Genomic DNA, 25,837 nt, shown 5'->3' with positions numbered 1-25,837 from the left:
GTTCAAATGCCCATCTGCCATGATTGAATGGCGGAGTGGACTCGATGGGCCAAACGGCCTTACTTCTACTCCTATGTTTATGGTCTTATGGTCTTACATTGCCTATGAACCTGTCATAAGATCTGTAGATACTGGACTAAAGTAGCAAGTACTCTGACAGAAATTTTAGGAATGGAAATTAAAGTGGACCCTGTATCCCTCCTTTTGGGCTTTTCAAACTTACCCTCCCTGGATATGCACGGGAAGAGATTATTTTCTATTCTCTCTTTCTGTGCAAGGAAAAATATTTTGGTAAACTGGGTGGCTGAGGGCCCCCCTGGACTTTCAAATTGGCACAGATTAATTATGGAATGTATTCCCCTTGACCTCCTTACAAATATGGTGCACCGAAAGACCGAATTATTTCATAAAACATTCAGCCCTTCTTGAATTATATAAATACAGATATTTTGGCTATCCTAACATGGGCTTTTATTTAATTGAGATTGTGAACCTGGCTGGTCCGGGGCCCCTTGGGAGAGGAATTCCGCACGAATATGGGTTTTGTTACATTTAATGCTAACACATTCCGAGCATGTATCTCACTACCCAATTTCTGTGTTAACCATCGGTTTTTTGTTTCTCTTATTTGAATAATGTAAGAGACTTAATTATACACTTTGGTTAGTTGTAGGTTAGATTACTAGTAAGTTGAGTTTTGTTTTTCTTCTCTCTGTATTTTTCTTTTGTTAAATTTTGGTTATTATTTATTTAAGATTTAATTGTATATCAATGTTTGTACTTGAGAGTTTTGTTTATTTTTGTAAACTTGTAAAAATGTTAAATTTCCAATAAAAATATCTATAAAAAAATAAAATAAATTCACAGATGCAAATTGTTACATCAGTCACATAAAATCCCTCAGTCCAATTGGAATATGATAGAAGAGCAAGGATATGGATACATCAGGAACTCTGCTGGCTTAGTGGGTGATGGAGTGCCCATTTTTTCGTTACACAGCAATTGGCAGAAGAGGAAGTAAGATTAGGTGAGGGCCTGCCAATAACGAACTGTCCTGCTTGACCCTTCATGAGATTCAATGAAGGATTAGTGATCATCCCGAACAGTCAAATGGCTGACATTCACTGCAATGAACCTACATCGAGACCAACTGTGAACTTCACTCACAGGGTCCAAACTGTCTCCCTTCAGGCACTTCAATAATTGTTAATGCTTTTAGTGAGAGATTAACTTTATTACCCATATCTGGGTTCAGTTAAACAACTGTCCTTGGCATAACGAATCATATCCCCTACTACTCCCCACCACCTCTCCCCAAGACTAAATTCTCTTCTTAATACATCTAAATTGATCAATAATAGAATCATGACCAATCTTTACATGCATGAAGATCAAGATGTTCATCCCTTCCCTCTACAAAATGGCATCGCATAAGCTTACAAACATGTTTTACAGAGTTAAGCGGCGATCATCATTTCAACATTACTTTTATCTAAATCACCTTCATTTATCAATTAAGTCTGATAAGGAAGCCATATTACAACCAGCACTTATTCTCTCCTCTCATACTGCTGTGGGATCATTGCCTGGGAGCTCTGCTTTTCTCCTACATTGAGTTGAAAGCACCACAAACCTCTGGATCTACTCAACAAATGGTTCAAGTACCACATGTTAACAATTGAATAATTGAAGAAGTTGGCTTGTTACTGGCAGGAACAGTATGTGACACAAGCTTAATGACGTCATCTGGCATGTAAATCATTCCATTCCACAAGCAGCTAATGATTATTATCTTTAAGTTGTGGTAAGGCTCCACATTATTCCACAGTCCATTTGAAGCCTTTAAAAACTCTCACTATTACAGGCCTGTTTAAAACCAAAATAGAACTGCCATATGAATTATTAACTCTAATAACGAATACTTTGCAATGAGGATCCAAGATTCATTTATATTTGATTATTTAATGAGAAAATACATTTCTATATCTAGATATTTATTCATCTACACTTGCTGGAACCTGTTGTGCGATCTTGTAAGGACAACATTCAAAAATTCAAAAATCCGTCTTTGATTCTGACACTGAATTAGCATTAATTGAAATTCTACATTGATCCAAGGTGTCTCAAAAAGACAGACAATTTAATTTTCAGAGTCATTTCAGCACAAGCAGCCATTCGATCTATCATGTCAGCACCAGCTCGCTGAATGAGACTTCATTGTATGTCATTCCACAGCTTTCTCCCTATAATCCTGCATATTGTTCCTTTTCAAATAACAGTCTGATTCCCCCTTGGAAACCTCAATTGAACTTGTTTCCAGCATACTGTCAATGTGAAGGCATTCCAGGTGCCTCCATTCTTAGAGATGTAAAATGACTGGCAGTATGCTCTAAGCAAAAATATTACAAAACTTTATGGCTCATAGGAAAAATACAAGAAAAAAGTATTCAGAACATCAACCAGAAAGGAAACGTTAAAATTTTATTCAAGAGTTATTGTCATTTTGCAAAGTTAATAGGAAAAAGGTATCTTCACTAACGGGCACCATAAGGTCATCAGACTAGATGGGGTCAAGCTGCAATGAGTGCAATAGTCTCATTCTACACCAAACCTTCTATAAACCTAAGGTACATATCACAAAACCATTAGCAAACAACGTACTTCTTGATGCACCATTGAGACTTTTTGTCTTTTTTTAATCCCAAAACACAATTCCTTAAGAGCAAGAGGAGCAATACTGTCCCCATAAACATTTTTTTAAATTACTGAATTTCAGCTAATTAATACTTAAACACAGCAGGCCCCACAACACATTTGGGCAACAGTTCAGGCAGCTCCCGTACAGCCTCATCCAACTGTGCAAGTAGGCCCGCAACTTGATACACAGCTGATTTCAATTAAGAAGAATTTGAGGTACAAGAGTCAAATGGAAATAAGAAAGAGATGTTAAAGACAGGCAAACTTTGGTCCATTATGACATTTAGAAGCATTTTTGAGGCATCTGTTTTCTACAGGGAGAGATTAGTCATTTTACCGAGAGGCATTCAGACTTTAAAGGGCAACTCCGCCCTAACTGTAATTGAGGATCTGTTGAAAGTTCCAAGATGAGAGCTAACTTTTGGGAAATGGAACTTAACCCTTCAGTTTCCTAGAAAAGAAATACTCCGTTGCAAACAGACTCCAAATATTTTGTACAGAATACAACTTCTGAAAACATTAATTCGTTCAGAAATAATTCCACACACTCAAAATTAGGTTTACAAACCATAAATCTATGTGCCCACTCTTAACACTTAAAGATAGAAGTTGAGAGCTGTCAGGTTATTCAACCAAGGGAGGGCAGTATAGTTGAACTCAGTCCCACCATGTACTTTTTAGTGATGTCATAGTTTTGACCTTCCGAACCCAGTGGTGCCAAGGATAAAATGTGAAATCTATCTGGCCTGCATGGTAAAGTCAATAGGCAGACATTATGTGCACATTAATTGTATACAATACTTTTCTTGTCTCAGTTAGTGTGAGATTGCCTTTTCAACATCCAGACACAACTTCCCCAGACAGGAAGAATTATACCACCATCTTTAGTCCCCATCACAAACCACTCACTCAAAATTATATCCCTTTTAGGTCACCATCATAAGACATGTTCAACCTTAGTATATGGTTCAACTTTGATCCGAATTGTGAACACTATAGCTTATCCATTATCAAGTCAAATAACTTCTACATCTGTAAATACTATCCTTCTCAATCCAAACTCTAATGTTCAAAGTTAAATGATTTATGCCTACCTTAAGCACCTCTAAATGTCACTACTCCACCATTTTTCTGTTTCTAACTTGCACAATCACTGAACCATCCAAAGTTCTGAGACGGTGATCTCAATCAATACTCTGCTCTGCTTGTTCACTAACCAGGTCTTCATTTGATTTCATTTCATTTCATTTATTACAGCTAGGTGGACCACAGTACAGTGAAAAGTGTTGTCTTACATGCTTTACAGGGAGACTGTACTATGTAAGTGCATAATGGGAACAGAACAGAGTGCAGGATGCAGCATTACAACTGCTGAGAAGGTGCAGAGAGAGATCAACATTCATGTTTAAAAGGTCCATTCAAAAGTCTGATAGCAGCTGTCTTGGATCTGTTTGTATGTGTATATCTTCTCCCAGACAGAAGAGGGTGGAACAGTGGATAACCCTTCCCCCCACCCCACCCCCAGGGTGGGAGGATTCTTAGATTATGTTGATTGCTTTCCTGATGCAGCGGGAAATATAGATGAAGTTAATGGATCTAAGGCTGGTTTGCGTGATGGACTGAGCTATGTTCACAATTCACTTTAGTTTCTTGCAGTCTTGAGAAGAGCAGTTGCCACACCATGTAGGACGCATCCACTTAGAATGCTTTGTATGGGACATCTATAAAAATTGATAATTTTGGCATGCCGAATTTCCTTAGCCTTCTGAGGAACTGGAGTCATTGTTATGCTTTTTTGACTGTACTGTCAACATGGCTGGACCAGGACAGATTGTTGGTGATCGTCACTCTCAGGAACTTGAATCTGTCGACCAGCTCCACCTCAGCACCACTGACGCAAACAGGGTGAGCTCTGCACTCCGCTTCCTGAAGTCAATGACTAGCTCCTTCGTTTTGCTAATATTGATGGAGAGATTGTTGTCTTTACTTTATGTTGCTAAGCACTCTATCTCCTTCTTGCACTTCGTCTCATCGTTGTTTGAGATCCGACATGCAATGTGGTGTCATCGGCAAATTTGTCAATGAGTTGGTATGGAATTTGGCCACACAGTTGTGTGTGTATAAGGAATATAACAGGGGGCTGAGTACGCAGCCTTGCAGGGACCTCTGTTAAGGATTATCATGGAGGAGGTGTTGTCGCCTATCCTCACTGACTGTGGTCTGCTGGTCATGATGTTGAGAATCTAGTTACAGAGGGGAGAGCAGGGACCTAAGTCTAGGATCTTGGAGATGAGGTTATTTGGAATTATGATGTTAACGGTAAAGCCGTAGTCAATTGGCAGGAGCCTGATGTAGGTATCCTTGTTGTCCAGATGTTCCAGAGAAGAGTGCAGACCAGAGAGATGACATCTGCTCTGGACCTGTTGCCTTTGGTTGTGAATTTCAAGGGCTGCTAGACCAACAAATTGTTAAGTTAAAAATCCATGTTATCATCCGTACGTGCAACAATGGCCTCACTCCATTCTATCTCTGAATTATCCTACAGTAATTCAATTCTTCTGTTCCTTTTCTCATTCTGTCTCACCACCACCTTCCCAAACTTCAACCTGCCTCTGTAACGTTCCTTAATCACTGCTTGGGTCCTTCTTTCTTAGCCTCTGACTGTTCGCTTTTAAAATTAATGTCAAAATTCATATCTGATTATTTTTCTTAATTTCTCCTTTTGTGAATAAGCATATTTTCCCTTCTGAAGTACCTTAGTGCCTTTATTTGTTAATGACAGCTAGGTTATTACTGGTTTATTCATATCAATGCAGCGACTTAGTTAATAAATGCTTTAAAATTAATGTTCTTCATCATTACAAACAAAATGGTCCAATACTCAGTGTCATTTCATTATCAGAGATTTTTGGTGGTACTAAATTCATCTAGTCATTGCCAAAAAAGGAACTGGCTTATCTGGCAAATATACATGTATGCTATTGTAATTTGAAATTTCATCTGTCAGTCATACGAGCAATTTCCAAATCAGAGGGTACAGTCAGGGGATGGAATGCTTTAATCCAACACAGGCAGCCAGAGCTAACCTATGTAATATTTAACTGCATACACCAAGAGGGGTAGATTGTTCAAAAAAACAATTCAAAGGCAAGCAGGCAATTCTTCTAATTTTCCTTGCTTCAACATTTTGCTTAAGGGTAAAATTGGGGGTACATTAAGAGCTGAGGCATTATTATTGCATTGTAATGTATTTGGTTGCACAGAAATACTTTGAAACATGCATGCAAGATGTAATGTGCTGTATAGATGTTATCCTTTCTGAATTACATTTTTATAGAACATTCTATTACATCTATCCCCAGGGTAGGGAAGTCCAAAACTAGAGGGCATAGGTTAAAGGCGAGAGAGGAAAGATTTAAAAGGGAACTGAGGGACAACTTTTACATACAGAGGCTGCTGTATATATGGAAGGAGCTGGCTGAGGAAATGGTGGAGGCGGGTCCCATTACAACATGACCTATTCATGAATAGGAATGGTTTGGGATATGGACCAAATACAAGCAAATAGGACTAGTTCAGTTGAGGAAACCTCATCGACATGGAAGAGTTTCTGCGCTGTATGACTCCATGACTCTGTGCTTTTAATTTCTAATTCCCATTTTATGTTTCTGAATTGTAACAAAAATCAAACACTTTGCCCACAATTTCTTTTATTTTCTTGATTGTTTCCCTTATTAATTATAAACTAATTTCAATTTAAAAAAACAGACAATTCTAAAAGTCCTAGTATCTCTTGAGAGAGAAACAGATTTAACATTTCAAGTCAATGATCTTTCATCAGAAGTTTTTCTCTGTACTGATGTTACCAGACCAGCTAAGTATTTCTCATTTTCTATGTTTAGTTTAGGTTTTCGGCATCTACAGAATTTTCTTTTTGTATTTATAAAAATGTATGCTCAAAATGAAAGCTATATGTATATATTGTTTAAAGTCGTTATGTCATGTTGCTTATAAATACTATAGGTGGCACAAGGATATTGTTTTGCCATTTTAAACATTTGGCCCTGCACCATATTTTACCTCTTATAGAACCACTTAAAGTTTGTGCACTGCCATTATTTTATATGTTTGGATTTGGACCGCATGCAGTTGTAGGATCTGTCCATTGGATGGCATCATGCAGCAAATTTGTCAGATTTCATCAGAACATTCTGTTAAATATTCATTCCCTAGTAACTGAAATTTTCAACTATCAAGAAAAGAGTTTAAAGAAAATGTTAACATTTCCAAAAATGAAAACTCTCAGATCATAACTAAACGTATCCATATGAGCATTGCAATACCATCTTTAATGTTTTTTACTTAAAGGCCTAACATGCCCAAGAGGACAGTGAATTTGATTATACTCCTCAGTGGTATGAAAGGATGATTCGAATTTGTATTATACATTTTCCCTTATTTCCCATGATGTCAGTAACATTCAGACAACAGTATTTCTGAAATATGTTTCTGTGGTTTCTAGCAGTTACTCCCCAGCTACATGAAGAAATCTATACCAAAATTAAATTCATATGAACAACGGCAAAATTCTACAGTTGGTGGAAATCTGAAACAAACACAGGGAACACTGCAGAAACACAGAAGATCTAGCAGCATCTGTGGAAAGAGAAATAGAGTTAATGTTTTGAGGCTGGTATGATTCTTCCTCAGAAATGCTGCTAAACCTAATGAGTTTCTCCAGTGTTCCCAGTGTAAATTTATACAAAGTCTAAATCAGGACATATATGCACAAGTGTTATGAGATAGAGGGAAGAACGTTTCAGTGGGGCAAGAGTTGCAGCTGTACAGGACATTGGTGAGGCCACTTTTGGAATACTGCATATAATTTTGGTTGCCCTGTAAAAGAAGGATGTTATTAAACTTGAGAGGCTGCAGAAAAGATTTATAAGGATGTTGCTGGGACTGGAGGGTTTGAGTAATAGGGGAAGGCTAAATAGGCTCAGGCTGTTTTCTACTCGGAGTGTCAGAGACTGAAGGGTGATGTTATAGAGATTTATAACATCATGAGGGGTATGGACAGGGTGAATAGCCAAGGTCTTTTTCCTAGGGTGGGAGAGTCCAGAACTAGAGAGCATAGGTTTAAGTTGAGAAGGGGAGATTTAAAAAGGACCTGAAGGCTAACATTTTCACGCAGAGGATTGTGTGTGTGTGGAACGAGCTCCCAGAGGAAGTGATGGAGGCTGGTACAATTACAACATTTAAAAGGCATCTGGATGGCTATGAATCGGAAGGGTTTAGAGGGATATGGGCCAAATGCTGGAAAATGGAACTCAGTCAGATTGGGAATATATGGTCAGCATAAACAAGTTGGAGTGAAGAGTCTGTTTCTGTGCAGTATGATTTGTTGACTAAGAGATCCTACTACCAGGAGCGAAATCATAGGGCTGACTGAGCCCACTCCAATAGACAACAATGACAGCATTTTACCAGCAGTGACCAATCAACAGGCAAAACTTTTGGCCACCATCCAACTCACATTATGCCTACTCTCAAGAGCAGCTGGCCTGATTAGTGATGCCATCCTCTAAAAGTGGCTATTTCTGAGGTGGCGTTATTGGGAATACATATGCTTGAAGACTCGACAAAAGCAAATTACTGCGGATGCTGGATAGTCGGAGAGAAGAGCAGTACTTTATCAGGGTAGGCATTCCTGGAAGAGAGGTGGCAGTGGGTTAAACATTGGATAAAAGCAAATTACTGCGGATGTTTTGACAAAGGGTCAGTTAGACTCAAAACATAAGCTCTTTTCTCTCCTTACAGATGCTGCCAGACCTGCTGAGATTTTCCAGTATTTTCTCTTTTGGGTGTTTGAAGACTTTTCTGTTTCTGTGGGGCAAGTGAATTCAGGCAGGTATGTCCCACCAATAAAGGGGAGTGGTTATTAATGGTGCTGGTGCCTGGGGTGCAGCAGCAGCGATTGCTGCCGCAACATTCTCTGTGGACAATGCGTGTCCAATAAGGAGGGCTCTCAACCCAAATCGGAACTTTTTGGGGTCAGCAAGTGGTCCATTATATGGGTCAATTGTCTGTTCTGTGGATAGCTACTCCACTAAGATTCTGCCACTGGAAAAATGCTCCATTCCCGATGTCTTCCCTCAATATATTGTCACCCCTTCCATCTCTAATGGGGCAGGAAAGTTCAGTATATAGAAAGTGAGATAAAAACATTTTAATGACACACATTGTTGCATTTGTTCGGTATTTTATAAACATCAGAATCTGTGGAAATTGATGCAGACAGAGAGAAAGAGAGAGAGACTGAATCAGAGCAAAGCAGATGTAATTCATAGGGTGAGTGACAAAAGTGTGAAAGTGAAGAATAGGCCAAAACTTATATTTGGGCCCAAAATCAGCAGTTCAACTGGGAAATCCAAATTTGTCCTCAAATTGGATGTCAATAATTGAGATGAGCTCCACCAGTAGTTCACCTATTACAACACATGAATTTTTGGCTATTTATCTTGCCTGGAGTGACCTTCAGGAAACTTTTGGGGTTTGAGGACAACTATCAGCAGAAATCTAATGGAGGTAAATAGAGAATTCAACAATAACATATCTTGGCTTCATACGAATTTAAAACGGAAATAAAATGACCTTTTTGCTGTTACTAGTTCTGACTGTAGCAGAGCTGGTGCAGTGCATATTCCAGTCATAAGTACCCTACTCTCAGACTGAACCTAAAACAGAAACTCTTTCAATAATAATGAGCATCTTCATCACATTGGTTGAAGCAACCAGTTCACCAATATCCCTTAAGAAGAGCTGGAGATGGCAAATGAATACTGGTGATGTCAGTGAGAGCAACATCCAAAATTAGTATTGCCCTCACCAAGAATGAGTTAGACAGAAAGGATATAATTTTTCTTCATATTTGTTCATGTGATATGGGCAGTGCTGACTGAGGGGGCAGGGCACGGGAGGCTATTGGACAGGGAAAGGATCTGGAAGGGAAGGGTGGAAACTGGTGTTTGTATTAAACTATGTCTGTACAATAAAAACCTTGTAAATCTTTGAGTCTTTTGATGCCTAATTCAAAATAGGGCTATTGGTTTGTTAAACATACAACATTCCAATTCTTGTTTTCAAAACCTAAGATAATATTTCAATTCCTAGGAAGGATGCCTTTGCTGTGCAAATGTGCAAAAAATAATGGTCAGGAAAAGTTCATCTGGTCCTACATGTTTGGGGAATGATGTGTCTCACAATAAATACACTAAATTATGCCCAAAGTTTTTTGTTCTCTTGGGAGAGGTAGAAAATTAGATTTGGACAAAACATTTGGGAAATTTCTTTCTTGATCCATTTAGACAAATTCACGTGACTTGATATTGAACCTCAATCTGCCCTTATACAATTAAATTGGTGTCCTCCACTCCTCCCTAAGCTATTTAATTGGGAAAAAATGCAGTCTGAAACACAATCTTTTCCCCTTATTGATCTTTTAAACCCCTAACAGATCACCTCTAGACTACGTTTCTTTAAAGTGAAGGGCAGCTTTGTTAGCTTAGCTTTCCACTAGGAATTAGTTTTATGACCCCATGACGAGACCTTTTCCAAAGCACCAATATAAATTATTATGAAAGAAAAACAATATTTGATGTATTGTACAGGTGAGGATTTGCTAACCAATGTCTCCTACAATTATTAAATAGTATGCTATGTCTTATGATTTTCTATCCTATAAATACAATCAAACCATCTGATTAATTGTAGTTAGTATTTCACTGTATTATTCGTGAAGCCCTAGAGATGTATGCACTAGAATGACCAATTATTTTTATTTTCTTCAACTTCTTTAATACTTTTCCTCAATTGTATATGAACTTTGAACATTTTCCCTGCCCATATGTACAGTTCCAAATTAAAAATCAAGTTTTTCCTTATTCTCCATGGGAAGTTGGTGCCACTGTTAAGCCAGCATTTATTGTCATCCCATATTAGCCATGGGAAGATGGTAGTGACTGATTTCCAATAAGATACAACTCCATCTATAACTATTTTCTACCTTCACCATTCCAGCTAATTCCCAATCCAGCTCAGTAAACTACTACCAAAAGCAATGATCTTGCTAAAAGGCCATCTGCATATAACCTTATGAATGTTACTTGCAACACAAGTTTGAGTGTTGACCAAGTATTGTGCACATGGCACAGACTGCTTTGTGACTTGAGCTGTTGCGGAGGAACAGGATGTTCCACAATTAGCAACAAACATCCCATTTCTGAATTTAAGATGGAGGGGATGACATTGCTAAAACAGTTGAATATGGTTCAGCTCAGCATACTGCTCTGAGGAACCAGTACAACAATGTGCTGGAGTTGAGAGGATTTGCCTCTACCAATCACAACCACTTTATTTTAAGTATGACTCCAGCAAGTGAATACATTTTCTCCTATGCCCATTACCTCAACTGGGTGAAGGTTCCTTGGTGCTGAACTCAGCTAATTTCTGCCTTGAGAATAATCAGTCTGACTACATCTCTGGAATTGAGATATTTTGATCATGTTTGGATCTGTGAAGAGGTCTGGAACAGAATGTTCTTGGCAGCACCAAACTATGCATCAGTATAGAGGGAAGTTATTCCCAAACAAGCGCTATTTGATAGCGCTGTCAACAACATCTTCCACCACCATGGTAATGATTGAGAATAGGTTGCCACTGAGATAGTCACCATCTTTTCCACTTGCTTTTCCTCACCCTCTGTAAACAGTATATAAACCATCATTTTCCAGCCCCTTTCATTTCTGAAGAATCATATCAGATTCTGTTAATTCTATTTCTCTCTCCACAGATGCTTCTGGCCCTGCTAAGCTGAACACTTGGGAGGGTAGGGGGATGTATTCACAGTGACTTGGAGTCTCAGCATACCCTGCGTATGGTATGGCGCTACATACAATATTAGGCGAAAGTAAGTACTGCAGACGCTGGAGATTAGAATCAAGATTAGAGTGGTGCTGGAAAAGCACAGCAGGTTAGGCAGCATCGGAGGAGCAGGAAAATCGATGTTTCGGGCAAAAGCCCTTCATCAGAAATGAGGTTGGGAGCCTTGGGAGTGGAGAGATAAATGGAAGGGGGGGGGGCTGGGGGCAAGGTAGCTGAGAGTGCAATAGGGTGGATAGAGATGGGGGTAAAGGTGATAGGTTGGAGAGGACGTTGGAGCGGACAGGTGGGAAGGAAGATGGGACAGGGCATGAGGACGGTGCTGAGCTGGAAGGTTGGAACTGGGGTAAGGTGGGGGAAGGGGAAATGACTAAACTGGTGAAGTCCACATTGATACCATGGGGTTGAAGGGTCCCAAGGCGGAAGATGAGGCATTCTTCCTCCAGGTGTCAGGTGATAAGGGAGTAGCAATGGAAGAGGCCCAGGACCTGCATGTCCTCGGCAGAGTGGGAGGGGGAGTTGAAATGTTCGGCCATGGGACGGTGGGGTTGATTGGTGCGGATGTCCCGGGGATATTCTCTGAACCGCTCTGTGAGTAAGCATCCTGTCTCCCCAGTGTAGAGAAGACCACATTTTGAGCAACAGATACAGTAAATACAGGTGAAACTTTGATGGATATGGAAGACTCCTTTGGGGCCTTGGATGGAGTGAAGGGAGTAGGTGTGGGCATAGGGTTTGCAATTCTTACAGTGGCAAGGGAAGGTGCCAGGAGGGGAGGGTTGGTTTTTGGGGGCGTGCACCTGACCAGGCAGTCGCTGAGGGAATGGTCTTTATGGAAAGCTGATAGGGATGGCAGAGGGAATTTTATCTCTGATGGTGGGGTCCATTTGTAGGTGGTGGATGATGCGATGTATACGGAGGTTGGTGGGGTGGAAGGTGAGGACTAGGGGAGTTCTATCCTTGTTGCGGTTGGAGGGGTGGAGGGCAACTCCCCCTCCCACCCTGCCGAGGACATGCAGGTCCTGGGCCTCTTCCATCACCACTCCGTTACCACCCGATGCCTGGAGGGAGAACACCTCATCTTCCTCCTTGGGATTCTTCAACCCCATGGCATCAATGTGGACTTCACCAGTTTCCTAATTTCCCCTCCCACTACCTTACCTCAGTTCCAACCTTCCAGCTTAGCACCGTCCTCATGACCTGTCCCATCTGTCCATCTTGCTTCCCACCTATCTGCTCCACCCTCCCTCCGACCTATCACTTTCACCCCCACCTCCATCCACATATTGCACTCTCAGCTACCTTCCCCCTAGCCCCACCCCTCCCATTTATCTTCCCCCCCAAGGCTCCCAGCCTCATTCCTGATGAAGGGCTTTAGCCCAAAACATCGATATTCCTGCTCCACGGATGCTGCATGACGTCCTGTGCTTTTCCAGCACCACTCTGATCTTGACTCTACATAGAATAATAGTTAGGCCACAGATACCATGCTGTGTGCAGTTTTACTCACCACGATATAGGAAGCATGTGATTGCACTAAAGAGGGATTCACCAGGATGTTGCCTTGGCTGGTGCGATAAAGCTGTGAAGAAAGACTGGTCAGGCTGGGGTTGTTTACCTTCGAGCATAGAAGGGGATCTGATTGAGGTGCACAACACACTGTACATAAGGAGAAACTTTTTTCCCTTTGTAAAGGAATCAAAAACCAGGTGGTAGAGTTTTAAGATAAGGAGAGGGAGGTTTAGAGGAGATATGAAGAAAAAAGATTGTGTGTATCTTGAACTCACTGCCTGAATGAGTGGTAGAGGCAGAAAGTCTTAAGACATTTAAGAACCATTTAGATGAACACATGAAATGTCGTAGCATACATTGGCCAAGTGCTAGAAATTGGGATTAGATTACAGACAGTCCCCAGGTTGCAAATGGGTTCTGTTCTGGAGTCCATTTGCAAAGCGAGTTGTTTGCGAGATGGGGCACAATTCAGGACAATGGGAGGCATCCTATCATAGACAGAGGAAATGTTTGTATGTCGGATCTTCAAATTTTAAAACCATGTATAAGTCGGATGCTCATACTTCAGGGACCCTATGTAAATGATGGTCGATGACCAGTGTGCACACAGGGCCTCTTTCCCTGCTGTAAAAACTCTCTATGAACCACCCACAATGGTCTTATATGAGATGAGGTTCTCTGCAAACCACAAAATGTAATAGATGACCATCACTGGTTACTTCATTGACTTCACGAAACATATTAGAAGCACATTAGAATCTGTACTTCTCACCACAAGAAAGGGTAAAAAGAAGTTGTATAACATAATTTTAGGAAAATTCAAGTTATCCATCAAATATAATCATGAGTGAGAAAAAGGATCTGGACTGAATTCAAATCATCATTCCATTTTCAGTGATTTCACTAGCTGTATATATGCTGAATTTTAATAATTATTTTTGAGACAATCGTGGTGAATATAACCCGTCAATTTTTGATTGTCATCACCTGATTTTATTACCTTTACCTTTCATTGACTAAACTGGTTTTACAAATGGACAAACAGACTTAAACCTGACCACAGATTGAGTTCTGTTCAAGAGACCAATGTGGAATAAATAAAACCATCAGCAGGTAGTGTTTGCTGACACAGAGGTGGGACAACACCACCTGTGTGCTCACTTGGAACCAGACCCTCTATGTGCCTGCACCTAATGCACACTACACATATGTATAGAGCAGGCTTGAACATGAAATGGAATTCAGCAACAGAAAAGACTTTCAGGATCATTCGGGGTGCACCAGATGGGGGAACCAGCTGATCAGAGGGGTGTGGAAGAAGACTGAACATGGGTGAAATTAATCAACAGAGGGAATTGAAAGGGCTTCTCCTTTTCTCTGCCCTGACCCATTTTCTTCTCTTACCCAGCTTTCTTCCTGCCAACACTTCAACCACATTCATCCAATTCTCTCCCAGGCCATGACGCTGACACCCAAGCGCCACTCTAGTCCCCATATCTCCTATTCCTCCAAGCTCTTAAACTACCTCCTCCCAGCTCCTGATGTAACCCCCTGCACCTTCCTGGTGCCAGTCTCCAAAGCCCTCCTCCCAGGCATCAATCTCCAAAGAAACCACTCATGTACAGAAAATAGTCACAAGATTGAAACACTTCAACAAATCTCATTCACTTGTGCATGCCAAGCTTCTCCCTAGAGCATACTGTGCATGCTCCTCGGTGTCAACAATGTAGACTTAATATAAAGAAATTGAAATCCATCAACTAAGTTTAGAAATTCATATTTCTTGTTTTAATTTATATACACCTGTATGTTTAGTATTGAACATCAAAGATTGACTGTAACCATTCAACTTGGAAAGACAGTGGAGCCAGATTTAGGAATATACAAACAAACCATGTTTTAGTCACTGTTTTAGAGCAGCAGGGCAGAAACAGAAAGTAACATGGATTGGTAATAGCAAGGACTAGAACTTTCAATGTCCAGTTAAGAAGCGAATCGGATAAGTAACAATTTACTAATAACTCAAGGAAATTTGCAAATTTCACCACTGCTGAGGATACCAGTCAACTGTTAAACAACTGTGGTCTGGGTTAAAACTCTAAGACCTCAAGGATTCTAAGGACTTCTGAAGTACATAGTCATTATTCTTCCAGTCTGTACCAGACACTTTTTATTTCTTTAAAATGATTACCTGTGTTTGTGTGCATTTTTTGCATTTTATTATCTTTTCTTGCAGTTAATAGTTAATAAAATCCTGCTTTCTCCTACTCCAAAAACCTCTTAATAGGCTTCTTAGTTTTGACATGTATGTGTTTTAATTGAATTATGATAACTGTATATTAAAAAGAAATAAACATATTTGCTGCGAATAACCGAGAAGGGTCAAAAAAAGGAGAGCTAAATAACCCCTCCTGACCTGGCCATAACATTTTACAGAGACAAGCTTTTCTCTCATTATCAAAATCATAGTTCAATTATTTTCTTATTCTTACCATGATCTTTGCACATTTTGGCAGAAACAAACATTAGTTTGCTGCCTTAATTTCTTTCTTAAGACATGTGATCAGACAAATAGAAGGCATGAATATAAAATATATAACAATCAAGTGAGATGTTACTGCAATAGTTTCCCATTACAACACATATTAATGAAAGTGAATTTGTGGAATCAATTGTGATTTCAGGGTCACTGGTCTAGACTGTGGTCTAACTGATGATATGTTCTGCAGTGGAAGAAAAGAAAAAAGAGTTGGCCACAGTGTGAGGCAATCGTGTGCATTAATCAGTTCAAGGTGATTATTCCAAAATAATACATTGCAAGACAGCATTGTGCCCATTAATGACTGGTTGATCACATTTTCGAATTTAAATTAGGCATTTACATTGTGGGATTCTACTGGATTGGGGGAGTGCGGGGGCAGAAACTAAATGCTTCTCAATCAAGATTCTAATTTAAAACCCCTTCCCAAATATTAATCAGAAACAGTACACTTCACAATAGCATTTTGTGACTCAATGGTTATGTGTTCTATCTCCTGTGGTGTTCAGCCACATAATTTAGAAAGTTAAAGGTTTATTGATGATCTGAGCTGTTAGCCAATTGTGGCGTTGTAGAAGCCTCAAGTGGTCTATGTGCCCCTATGCTGAAAATGACATCCAAAGCAAACAAAAATCAATCTGAGTATTCACTCCTGATCCCTGTTCAACAGCTCGCACTGGACATGACCATATGTGCACATGACTGAGAACAGTACTGATCATGATGTATACCACGGTTGAATACTCTGCTTATATTTAAACATCTAAATGAACAAATAAAGGATGATAATTGGAATAAGGTGCAAAATGGCTGTTCACATCTGTGAAACCATCCTTCATATATGTTAAAGAACTGTTTCAATGGGATGGACTGGGGAGATGGGATGGGAGTTAAAAGAGGAGATGGGAGATACTGACAATCTGGATGATAGAAAATAGTATCATCATGCAACCAGCTGCTTATTGATATGGTAAATCACTCTAAAAGAGCATGTTACCTCATGTCTCAGCTACTTCAAAAAATTTTTAACATTTGATCTTCCCAAGAGCCAGGACCAATTATGTGCTATGCTTTTACTTTCTCTCACGACATTCTGAAAACTACTAATGGCAACAGGTTAATGTCAGACAAAATCAATTCTTGAGCTTTGAAAAAAAAAGTAGCTATTCCTAGCACCCTAAGCAAGAATGAGTTGTTCTTCAAAGAAACCAGACATACAGCTGTTTTATATTATTCTCTATTATTCCAAATTACAACAATCTTCTGCAAAGACTGTGTTCAAAGTCCTCATGTTGTTCCTATTGGCTTTTATTGTTTTAAGGAAGCATTCACTGTAAGCCTATATAACCCAATATGAATTACACATGACAGCCACTGGAGCTATAAAAGTCATATGCTTTTTAGACAGGTTGCATGCTTGAAAATTTACATATTACATAGTATAAACATCACAGAAACGGATTGCTTCCTAATAGGGTTTTCCTAGTGTTTATGCTCCACAATTTACTTCATCCAATCTTCTCAATATGTCCTTTGATCCTTTCTCCCTCATGCACACATTCTGTTAAATGAATCCATGCTATTAACCACAACTACGCCACATGGTAGTGAGTTACACATTCTCACCACTTACTGAATAGATGACTTTCTCCTGAAGTCCTACTAAACCTAACTGATTCAAAGTGGTCATTTATTAGTCATGCTTTTGTATGCATTGTGAAGATCTGTTAAGGCAAATTTGTAGATGGGAAATAAATATACTGTCAAATAGTGAGGAAAATCACAAAAATAGTATTTACAGCATAGAAAGACACAATTTTTGATTAAACCATTCAATTAGCCATTCTTTTCATGTAGCATTGTGAATTTTTCATTTCAAGTATTTACCCAAATCCTTTATGAAAGTTACTACTAGTGATCCTTCACCAGCTCTTCACGCAGTGCCTTACTGATCATAATAGCTCATTGAGTTAAAGCAATTCTCATGTTCTCTGGTCCATTTTTCAAATATCTTAATTCTCTGTTCTCCAGTCCTCCAGTCTCCCCGTCTACTCTGTCAAAACTATTCACCTTTGTGAACAACTCTATTAAATCTTTCCTTAGCGCTCTACTCCAGATATGGTCAATGAACCTATTCAGGGATACTACTATCCACCTCTGGAACAGGTGAGTATTGAAGCTGATTCTCCTGGCTCAGAGGGTAGAGATGATACACTGCATTGCAAGACCCCTTAGCCTACTACTCTAAGTAAAGCAATACCGGCTTCTTTATTATCTCCACATAACAGATGTCGCTGATCCTTTGTAACATACTGACAAATAATTGTTCCAATCTCTCTAAGACCTGAGCATTATTCCTAATGTATGTTGCCCAGAAATAAATCATATTGTTCTTAATATAATAAAGTAATAATTAATACTACAAAACATGTATTGCATTTGTACATTTACAATGTAATTATTTTTCTTCCACTGTCATTGTGAGATTGAGTCGCATACAAGTAAATGATATATAAATTCAAATTCAATGGTACATGTCCCAAAGACAATAACTAGGTTACACTAGGCTCATCACAGGTCAAAAACAGGGAGGAAAGGCCTTTTTCTTTTAATATATGAGTTGTGATTACAACCCATGATTGTGATCTTGTCCAAAGATCCTGAAAATGAACCAAATTGATTGATTTGCTGAATGGCCAACATTGAGTGTTCTAAATATCACTGGATTCTACAAAAGTGGTAGACTAATGCAAGATCATTGGAGCACTAAATGGAATAATATAGCAAGTGGTGCTCATATAGTTCCTGCTGAAGGAATAACTACCGACATTTATCCATTATGTGGCATTCCGCATGATATTCAGAGTCATAGAGATGTACAGCATGGAAACAGACCCTTCAGTCCAACTCATCCATGCCAACCAGATATCCCAACCCAATTTAGTCCCACCTGCAAGCAACTGGCCCATATCCCTCCAAGCCCTTCTTATTCATATTCCTATCTATTGCCTTTTAAAGTTGTAATTGTACCAGCCTCCACTACTTCCTATGCGCCAAACCTTCAATCACAGAATCCCTACAGTGTGGAATCAGGCCATTCGGCCATTGAATCTACACCAACCCTCCAAAGACCATCTCAACCAGACCCACTCTCCTATCCTTTCTCTGTAACTCTGCATATCCCATAGCTGACACATCTAGCTTGCAAATCCTGGACTAAGGGCAATTTAGCATGACCAATCCACGTAAACCACACATCGTTGGAATGTGGGATGAAACCAGAATACCTAGAGGAAATCCACACTGACACTGGGAGAATATGCAATCTCCACATAGACAGTCATCCGAGGGTGAAATTGAACCCAGGTCCCTGGCACTTTAAGGCATTAGTGCGAACCACTAAGCCACTAACCACAGTGTTGCCCGAACAATCATATTCCTGTTAAGTCCATGTCTACCTTATTTTAATGAGTTAACAAATGTGTTATAAACTTTGTAACAATGATAGGAACAGCGTATTTGAGAATACAGCAAAGGAATTAAAATCCCATGTGCTATTTTTAAGAAGTCCAATCCAGCTAGAGTTGAAAGAGAAAATGATCAGGCTGTAGAAATGGATATCAATTGTCAGGTACAAAGTGGAGGGTGGTGTGTCAGGATTTGTCAACTACTAAAGAGGGTAGAGCATGAGAGCAGCATTGTACCAGTCTCCACCACTTCCTATGAATCAAACCTTCAATCTCTGAATCCCTATAGTGTGGAATCAGGTCATTTGGCCATTGAAACCACACCAAGCCTCCAAAGAGCATCTCAACCAGACCCACTCTTCTATTCTTTCCCTGCAAGTCTGCATATCCCATGGCTAACAAACCTAGCTTGCAAATCCTGGACTACTGGCAATTTAGCGTGACCGATCCACGTAAACCACACATCGTTGGAATGTGGGAGGAAATCAGAATACCCAGAGGAAGTCCACACTGACACTGGGAGAATATGCAATTTCCACATAGACAGTCATCTGAGGGTGAAATTGAACCAAGATCCCTGGCACTTTAAGGCAGCAGTGTGAACCACTCAGCCACTAACCACAGTGCTACCCAAATGAACATATTCTTGTTAAGTCCATGTCTACCTTATTTTAATGAGTTAACAAATGTGTTAAAAACTTGGTAACAATGACAGGAGCAGTGTATTTGAGAATACAGCAAAGGAATTAAAATCCCATGTGCTATTTTTAAGAAGTCCAATCCAGCTAGAAAGTTAAAAGGGAAAATAATCAGGCTGTGGAAATGTATAGCAATTGTCAGGTGCAAAGTTGGTGGGGAGTGTGTAAGGATTTGGAATTACAGTTGTCAACTACTAAAGAGGGTAGAGCATGGGAGCAGCATTGGTGAGGGGGAAGAGAGTTAGTGACAATAATGGGGTGGTAGTGGGATATCACCAGAGATATATGTGTTAGTGAGGGAAGTAAGAAGAGAAGATTATCTGTCTTGGACTAATACCAAAAACCAAAATTATTCCCAGAAATAAATACGGTGTCTACATCAAGGGATTTAACTCGCACATTCATAGTAAAAATAATCCATATTATCTCGGAAGAGTGGAAAGATACCTTCATATACTGGATACAAGGATCTTGAGCTGAGCTGTTAGAGAATGAAGCAGTCCTGTTCTCACACCTCTGTACTCTAGTGGGGTGTTTCTACTAAAACATACACTGTCAATGAAGGTGATGAAAGATTTATTACCTCTAAAAACTTTAAATGAGGGCCTTTGAGGTGAAAAAAAATTCTGATCTTTCCATATGCCAGAATTATCACTAGGGGGTCCCAGTAACAACCACATAACCCAAAGATATTAGCTCGACCCCCATGCCTTTGCCAGCTATTTTTATAACTGCATTCTAATTATGAACTGTTAGTTGCTTTCTCTTCTTTCTTCCTTTTATTATTCTTTTGCCTAATGACTAATGAAATCCCCCTACATTTTAATTGCCAATAAAGTCATCCAGAAGAATAAGTCCACACTGGAGCATTGCAATGGAAACATTTAGTAGAGTTTATCTTTTTAATAAAATTTGGAAATTATTAAGCAGATCCCTCTGCCAAAACCAAATACCAGTGACTGAAAAGTACAAATTCTGCCTTTTGTTATGAACAGAAGAATGAATGTTTTGCTCCCAATAGACACCCTCCCTTTCCCTCCAGCTCAGTTCAAAGCAGCTCCTTTTATTGATAACACCAGATGGTCATGAACTGGTATCAAAAACATTGCAATGCAAATTCCAGCAGAAGCCCACGCAGTTCATGGTAGGTCACATGAAAAATAAGGAGATCAAGTTGGGGTTATCTTAATGGCCAAGAGTGTAATGAGATATTCAAATCAACAACAGAATTACTAGAGTGCTAATGCAAACCCTAAATCCTTCCCCTCCCTTGGGAGAACAAACATATTATCATAAAGATCCAAATGTTTGGAAAACTGCAATTGTGATTATTATATGCATTAATTATTGGTGACTACACTATACCAGTGAATTTTTTCCCCTCACCCCTCAGTTGGATATATGTTGATACCTTAATCTTTTTGTATTATGTAGTTTCCTTGGATGATCTGCATTGGTGTTTTAAAAATAAGTTAACACTTGTAAAAAGCAATTGACTTTTGATAGGTTGACATATATTTGGTATGAAGTAAATATTGTGGAATCATTTAACAGCATTTTCATGTCATGTTAGGGAAACTGAAGCTTTTATAAATTGACAAACTAAAGTGAAATGAATACTCATCTTATATTTATCTGTTAAAAAATAGAGAGGACCTACCTTTTCAAATTCTCTTAGTGTATGTGTCTGCAATGGGAGTCCAGACTCCTTTGTGTCTCTCAGAAGAGCTGATAGAGAAAAAGATATTTGTAACTGAAATACAGCATTATATGATGATGTGTCTGAGTTACAAAACAAAATAGTAGTATCTACAGGAAGATATTACTTTGCTATAATACAAACTCAATCTGAACATTACTGTATGCAGGAATATACCAAATCATCACAATATAGGGAAGCATGTTATTAAATTGGAAAGGGTGCAAAAATGATTTACAAGGATGTTACTGAGACTGGAAGATTTGCGTTATAAGAAGAGGCTGGAGAGGCTGGGACTTTGTTCCTGGAGTGTAGGAGACTGAGGGGTGATGTTATAGAGGGTTATAAAATCATGAGGGGCATAGATAAGCTGAATTGCTGAGGTCATTTCCCCAGAGTAGGGGAGTCAAAAACTAGAGGGCATTGGTTTAATATGAGAGGGGAAAACTTTAAAAGGATCCTGTGGGGCAACTTTTTCACACAAAGGGTAGTGCATATATAGAATGAACTGTCAGAGAAAATGGTAAAGACAGGTACAACTACAACATTTAGAAGACATTTGGACAGGTAGATGGACAGGAAAGTTTTAGAGAGGTATGGACCAAGCACAATCAAATGGGACTAGATCAGTTTAGAAAACCTTGTCAGCATGGATGAGTTGAGCCAAAGGGCCTGTTTCCATGCTGTGTGACTCTGTGACAACACTACTACCAACAACACTATATAACACACCACGAAATATTACTATAGTGTTCAGAAGTATAATATCATTACAGAGATTTTCAGGTAGATTTTCAACTTACTGGTTAGGTTTAAAACTATGTTTAGTACTCTAGCTGTGGCCTAATTTTATATACAGTTCCTACTACTGACTGCAGTAGTTATGATCAGTAACTTTGTAGATGACATGAAAATTGGTGGTGTGGTAAACAGGATGAAAGAAAACCTTAAACCAAAGGGCGATATAGCTTGGCCAGTCAGATAGACTGAACAGTGGCAAATGGAATTTCATCCTGAAATGTCTGAGGGTGTGCATTTTAGGATAGCCAACAAAGGAGGACACATTGAATTGTTGGACCCTACAGAGGTTCAGAGATACCTTGGTGCGTTTGTCCATAAATCCTTGAAGGCATCAAGCAATTGATAAAGTGGTCAAGGAGGCATATGGGATACTTGCCTTTATTAATCAAAGCACTGAATACAAGAGCAAAGATATTACATTGGAGATGTATGTTACTTTAGTTAGGCCACAGCTGGATTACTGTGTGCACTGCTGGTCGCACTATAGGAAAAAATATAGTTCCAGGTGAGACAGTAAAAAAGAGAATCACCAGGATGTTGCCTTGGCTGGACTGATTTATCTATGAAGAGAGACTGGGGTTATTTTCCTTAGAGCAGAGAAGACTGACAAACTCTTAACATACGCCTGTATGTGTTTTTGTTTTTGCCGCTGTTACCATTTACTTATCTATGCTACTGAACTCTGTGATCTGCCTGTATTGCTAGCAAGTCAAAACTTTTCACTGTGCCTTGATACACGTGACAATAAATTCAATTCAACTGAGGGGGAAATCTGATTGCAGCATACAAAATTCTGAATAAAAAATGCAGGGTAGATAGGGAGAAGCATCTCCCTTTAGAGAAGAGGTCAGTAATTAGGTGGCACAGCTTTAAGCTAAGGAGCAGGAAGGTTAGTGGGGGTTTGAGGAAAAAGATTTTCACCCAGATGGTTGTAGTTACCTGGAACTCACAGGTAGGACCTCCTCAAGATACTTAAGAACTAACTATATGAATTTGAGACACCATAGCTTACAATGGTACGGGCCAGGTACTCGAAAATGGAATTAGAATAGATGGCTGTTTGATGATCAGCATGAACACAATGGGCTGAAGAGCTTTTTTTTGTGCTGTAAAAACTATATGGCATTGATGGATAGGCCATCTGCCATAGAAATGTGTCAATCTCTACTTCCACAATGGAAATGAAAATCAAGAGATATCTATAATGACAGCCAATCTACAACAGCAGTTTACATCATTACAATAAACTGAAACCTATGGCACTCTCTGCATCAAGAGGTTTGGTGACATTGACAAAGTATATTTATTTGCATAGTCAAGATTAGAGTGGTGCTGGAAAAGCATAGCCAGTCAGGCAGCATCCGAAGAACAGGAAAATTGACGTTTCAAGCAAAAGCCCTTCATCAGGAATTCCTGATGAAGGGCTTTTGCCCAAAACGTCGACTTTCCTGCTCCTCGGATGCTGCCTTACCAGCTGTGCTTTTCAGCACCGTTCTAATCTTGACTCTGACCTCCAGCTTCTGCATTGCTCACTTTCGCCTTACTTATTTGCATACCTTATTGACTTGAAGGCATTAATGCTGAGGTACACAGATTGCAATTGAACTCACTATAAGCCAAACCAGTTTAGGGGCAGCAAGGTCCGGTCTTGTAAACATTAGTGAAGTAACTGGAGCATTTATAACAATTTAATAATTTTCATGGCTATCTGGAAAAGGACACTTGTACATAGTACAGTGGCTTCCTGTGGTCATGTATTCTCAGGCTCTGCTGTAACTTGTTTTCATTTCACTTTGTAGCAGCCATTATAACATATTACTTGAAACATAGACTTGGACATTGCGAGGATGGCAATCATAGTCTTTTTTTTTCTGATTATATCAATGTTGCATTTCTAGCCAATAATGATTAAGTTGGTTCCTTCAGAAATGCAGAGTGTAACTGGGATCAACACAGAACCCCCACAGTGTAGTATCATTTGGGAAAATTAAACCACATTCCCTTTTGCAGCAGTCAGGAACTGTATTCTGAGAATTAAATGCCTGGCGGCACAGCCAGACACTGACAGCTTCTGTGAAAGGGTAAACATGTCAGATAATTATGGGGTTAGGGTTGTAGGTAATTAGGGGATAGGATACCAGGTGAGTAAGATGCCACTGAAGTAATGAAGTGCTTAGTGTAGGGATTGGTATACTGGTGTTGGCAGTGGCTGGGTGGGGAATGTTGTTGGGGATGGCAGTAGCCAAGGGACAGAGTTGGTCTCAGAGCTGGGGTTGGGGGGCAGGGGAGGTTTCAGGGTAAGTGGGCAAAGGGTCGCTGTGGCCAGTGGGTGAGAGTTTGTTAAAGCCAGTTGACAAGGTGCTTGTCAGTAGCAGAAGGAAATATCAGATCAAGGGAGATCAGGCAGTTGCAATCTGGATGGGAAGAGGTCAAAGGTCTGTGTCAAATGTCTTAATAGAGACCAGTGGCAGAGTGGGAGTCATGTGTCAGGTCCCATGGATTCAGGCTGGTAGGGACAGGGCCAGCAGTGGTTGTCCTAAGGTGGGTTACAGTTGGGTCCATGGGGTTTAAGGAGTTGGGGAAGTATAGTTGGGAAGAATGGTAATTTGGGACTATCACCTTAATCATACCAGGTACTGGGGAATTGACTATCAGAAACTTTAATTTCTTGGACAATTCCCACCGAGTTGACTACATCTGTGATTCTACTGAGTCTGATATAAAACTCTAGTCTACACTGCTCCAACGACTAACTGGCCATCTGGCACATTATGGCAGAAGTGTGAAGGTGAGATTGTGTGAATTGTCAGAGTCTTAATAGAACCAAGGAAGACCTGCAACCACAATTTGCAACATGAAAGTGCTGGCTGATTCAGAGTGGTAGCGATTTTTCCATTCCTTGTTACTATGGAAATTAATGGGGATATGAGGCAGAATTGGAATTTGTTCCAGTCCCTTTGGCAAAACTACATAAATTATTTTTTTTTAAACTGAGAAATTAAAAGTTGCAACCCAGCATTCAATGTTCAGGAAAACATGTTACAAGCTATCGTGTACCCTGGACCTCACAGAGGAGCAGAAAAGCAGACTGAGGAAATTCTAACGACTTTAAAGACATCCTTTGAATGGCATATTAATGTTACTTATGGACAACACATATTCAACATCAGATCCCATGGGCAAGAGGGAGACTATTGTTCACTGTGCTATGACACTGACAAACTTAGCTAAACATTGTGAATTTGGACAACTGTAGGAAGATCTCATCAGATATTACCTTAGGCATAAAAGATGCTATGTGACAGCATGTCTACTGAGAGAGAAGAAATGTGTTCTCAAGAAAACTACCAACTTGTGCAGGATCTCTGAAGTTGTCCAATATTAACCAAAGAATATTATTGGTTAAAAAGATGTGGCATTTATTTTGGGAGACCAGCCAAACCAAACAAACATATTTGAAAGAAAGAAAGAAAAGGGCCAGCAG

At 39.6% G+C, this 25,837-nt stretch overlaps 1 protein-coding gene across 2 annotated transcripts in view; it reads right to left on the bottom strand.

Annotated features, from left to right (window-relative positions):
• Positions 1–25,837, bottom strand: part of pde4dip (phosphodiesterase 4D interacting protein) — a 465,593-nt gene that overhangs the window by 365,195 nt on the left and 74,561 nt on the right. For both annotated transcript variants that reach the window (XM_060830337.1, XM_060830338.1), the window contains exon 3: positions 21,514–21,581. In XM_060830337.1, the coding sequence (XP_060686320.1) occupies positions 21,514–21,581 (68 nt within the window). The remainder of the gene's footprint in view (positions 1–21,513; positions 21,582–25,837) is intronic.

The sequence above is a fragment of the Hemiscyllium ocellatum genome, chromosome 9, assembly GCF_020745735.1.
Source record: "Hemiscyllium ocellatum isolate sHemOce1 chromosome 9, sHemOce1.pat.X.cur, whole genome shotgun sequence".
Taxonomy (NCBI): Eukaryota; Metazoa; Chordata; class Chondrichthyes; order Orectolobiformes; family Hemiscylliidae; genus Hemiscyllium; species Hemiscyllium ocellatum.
This window is presented reverse-complemented; position numbering and strand designations above follow the sequence as displayed.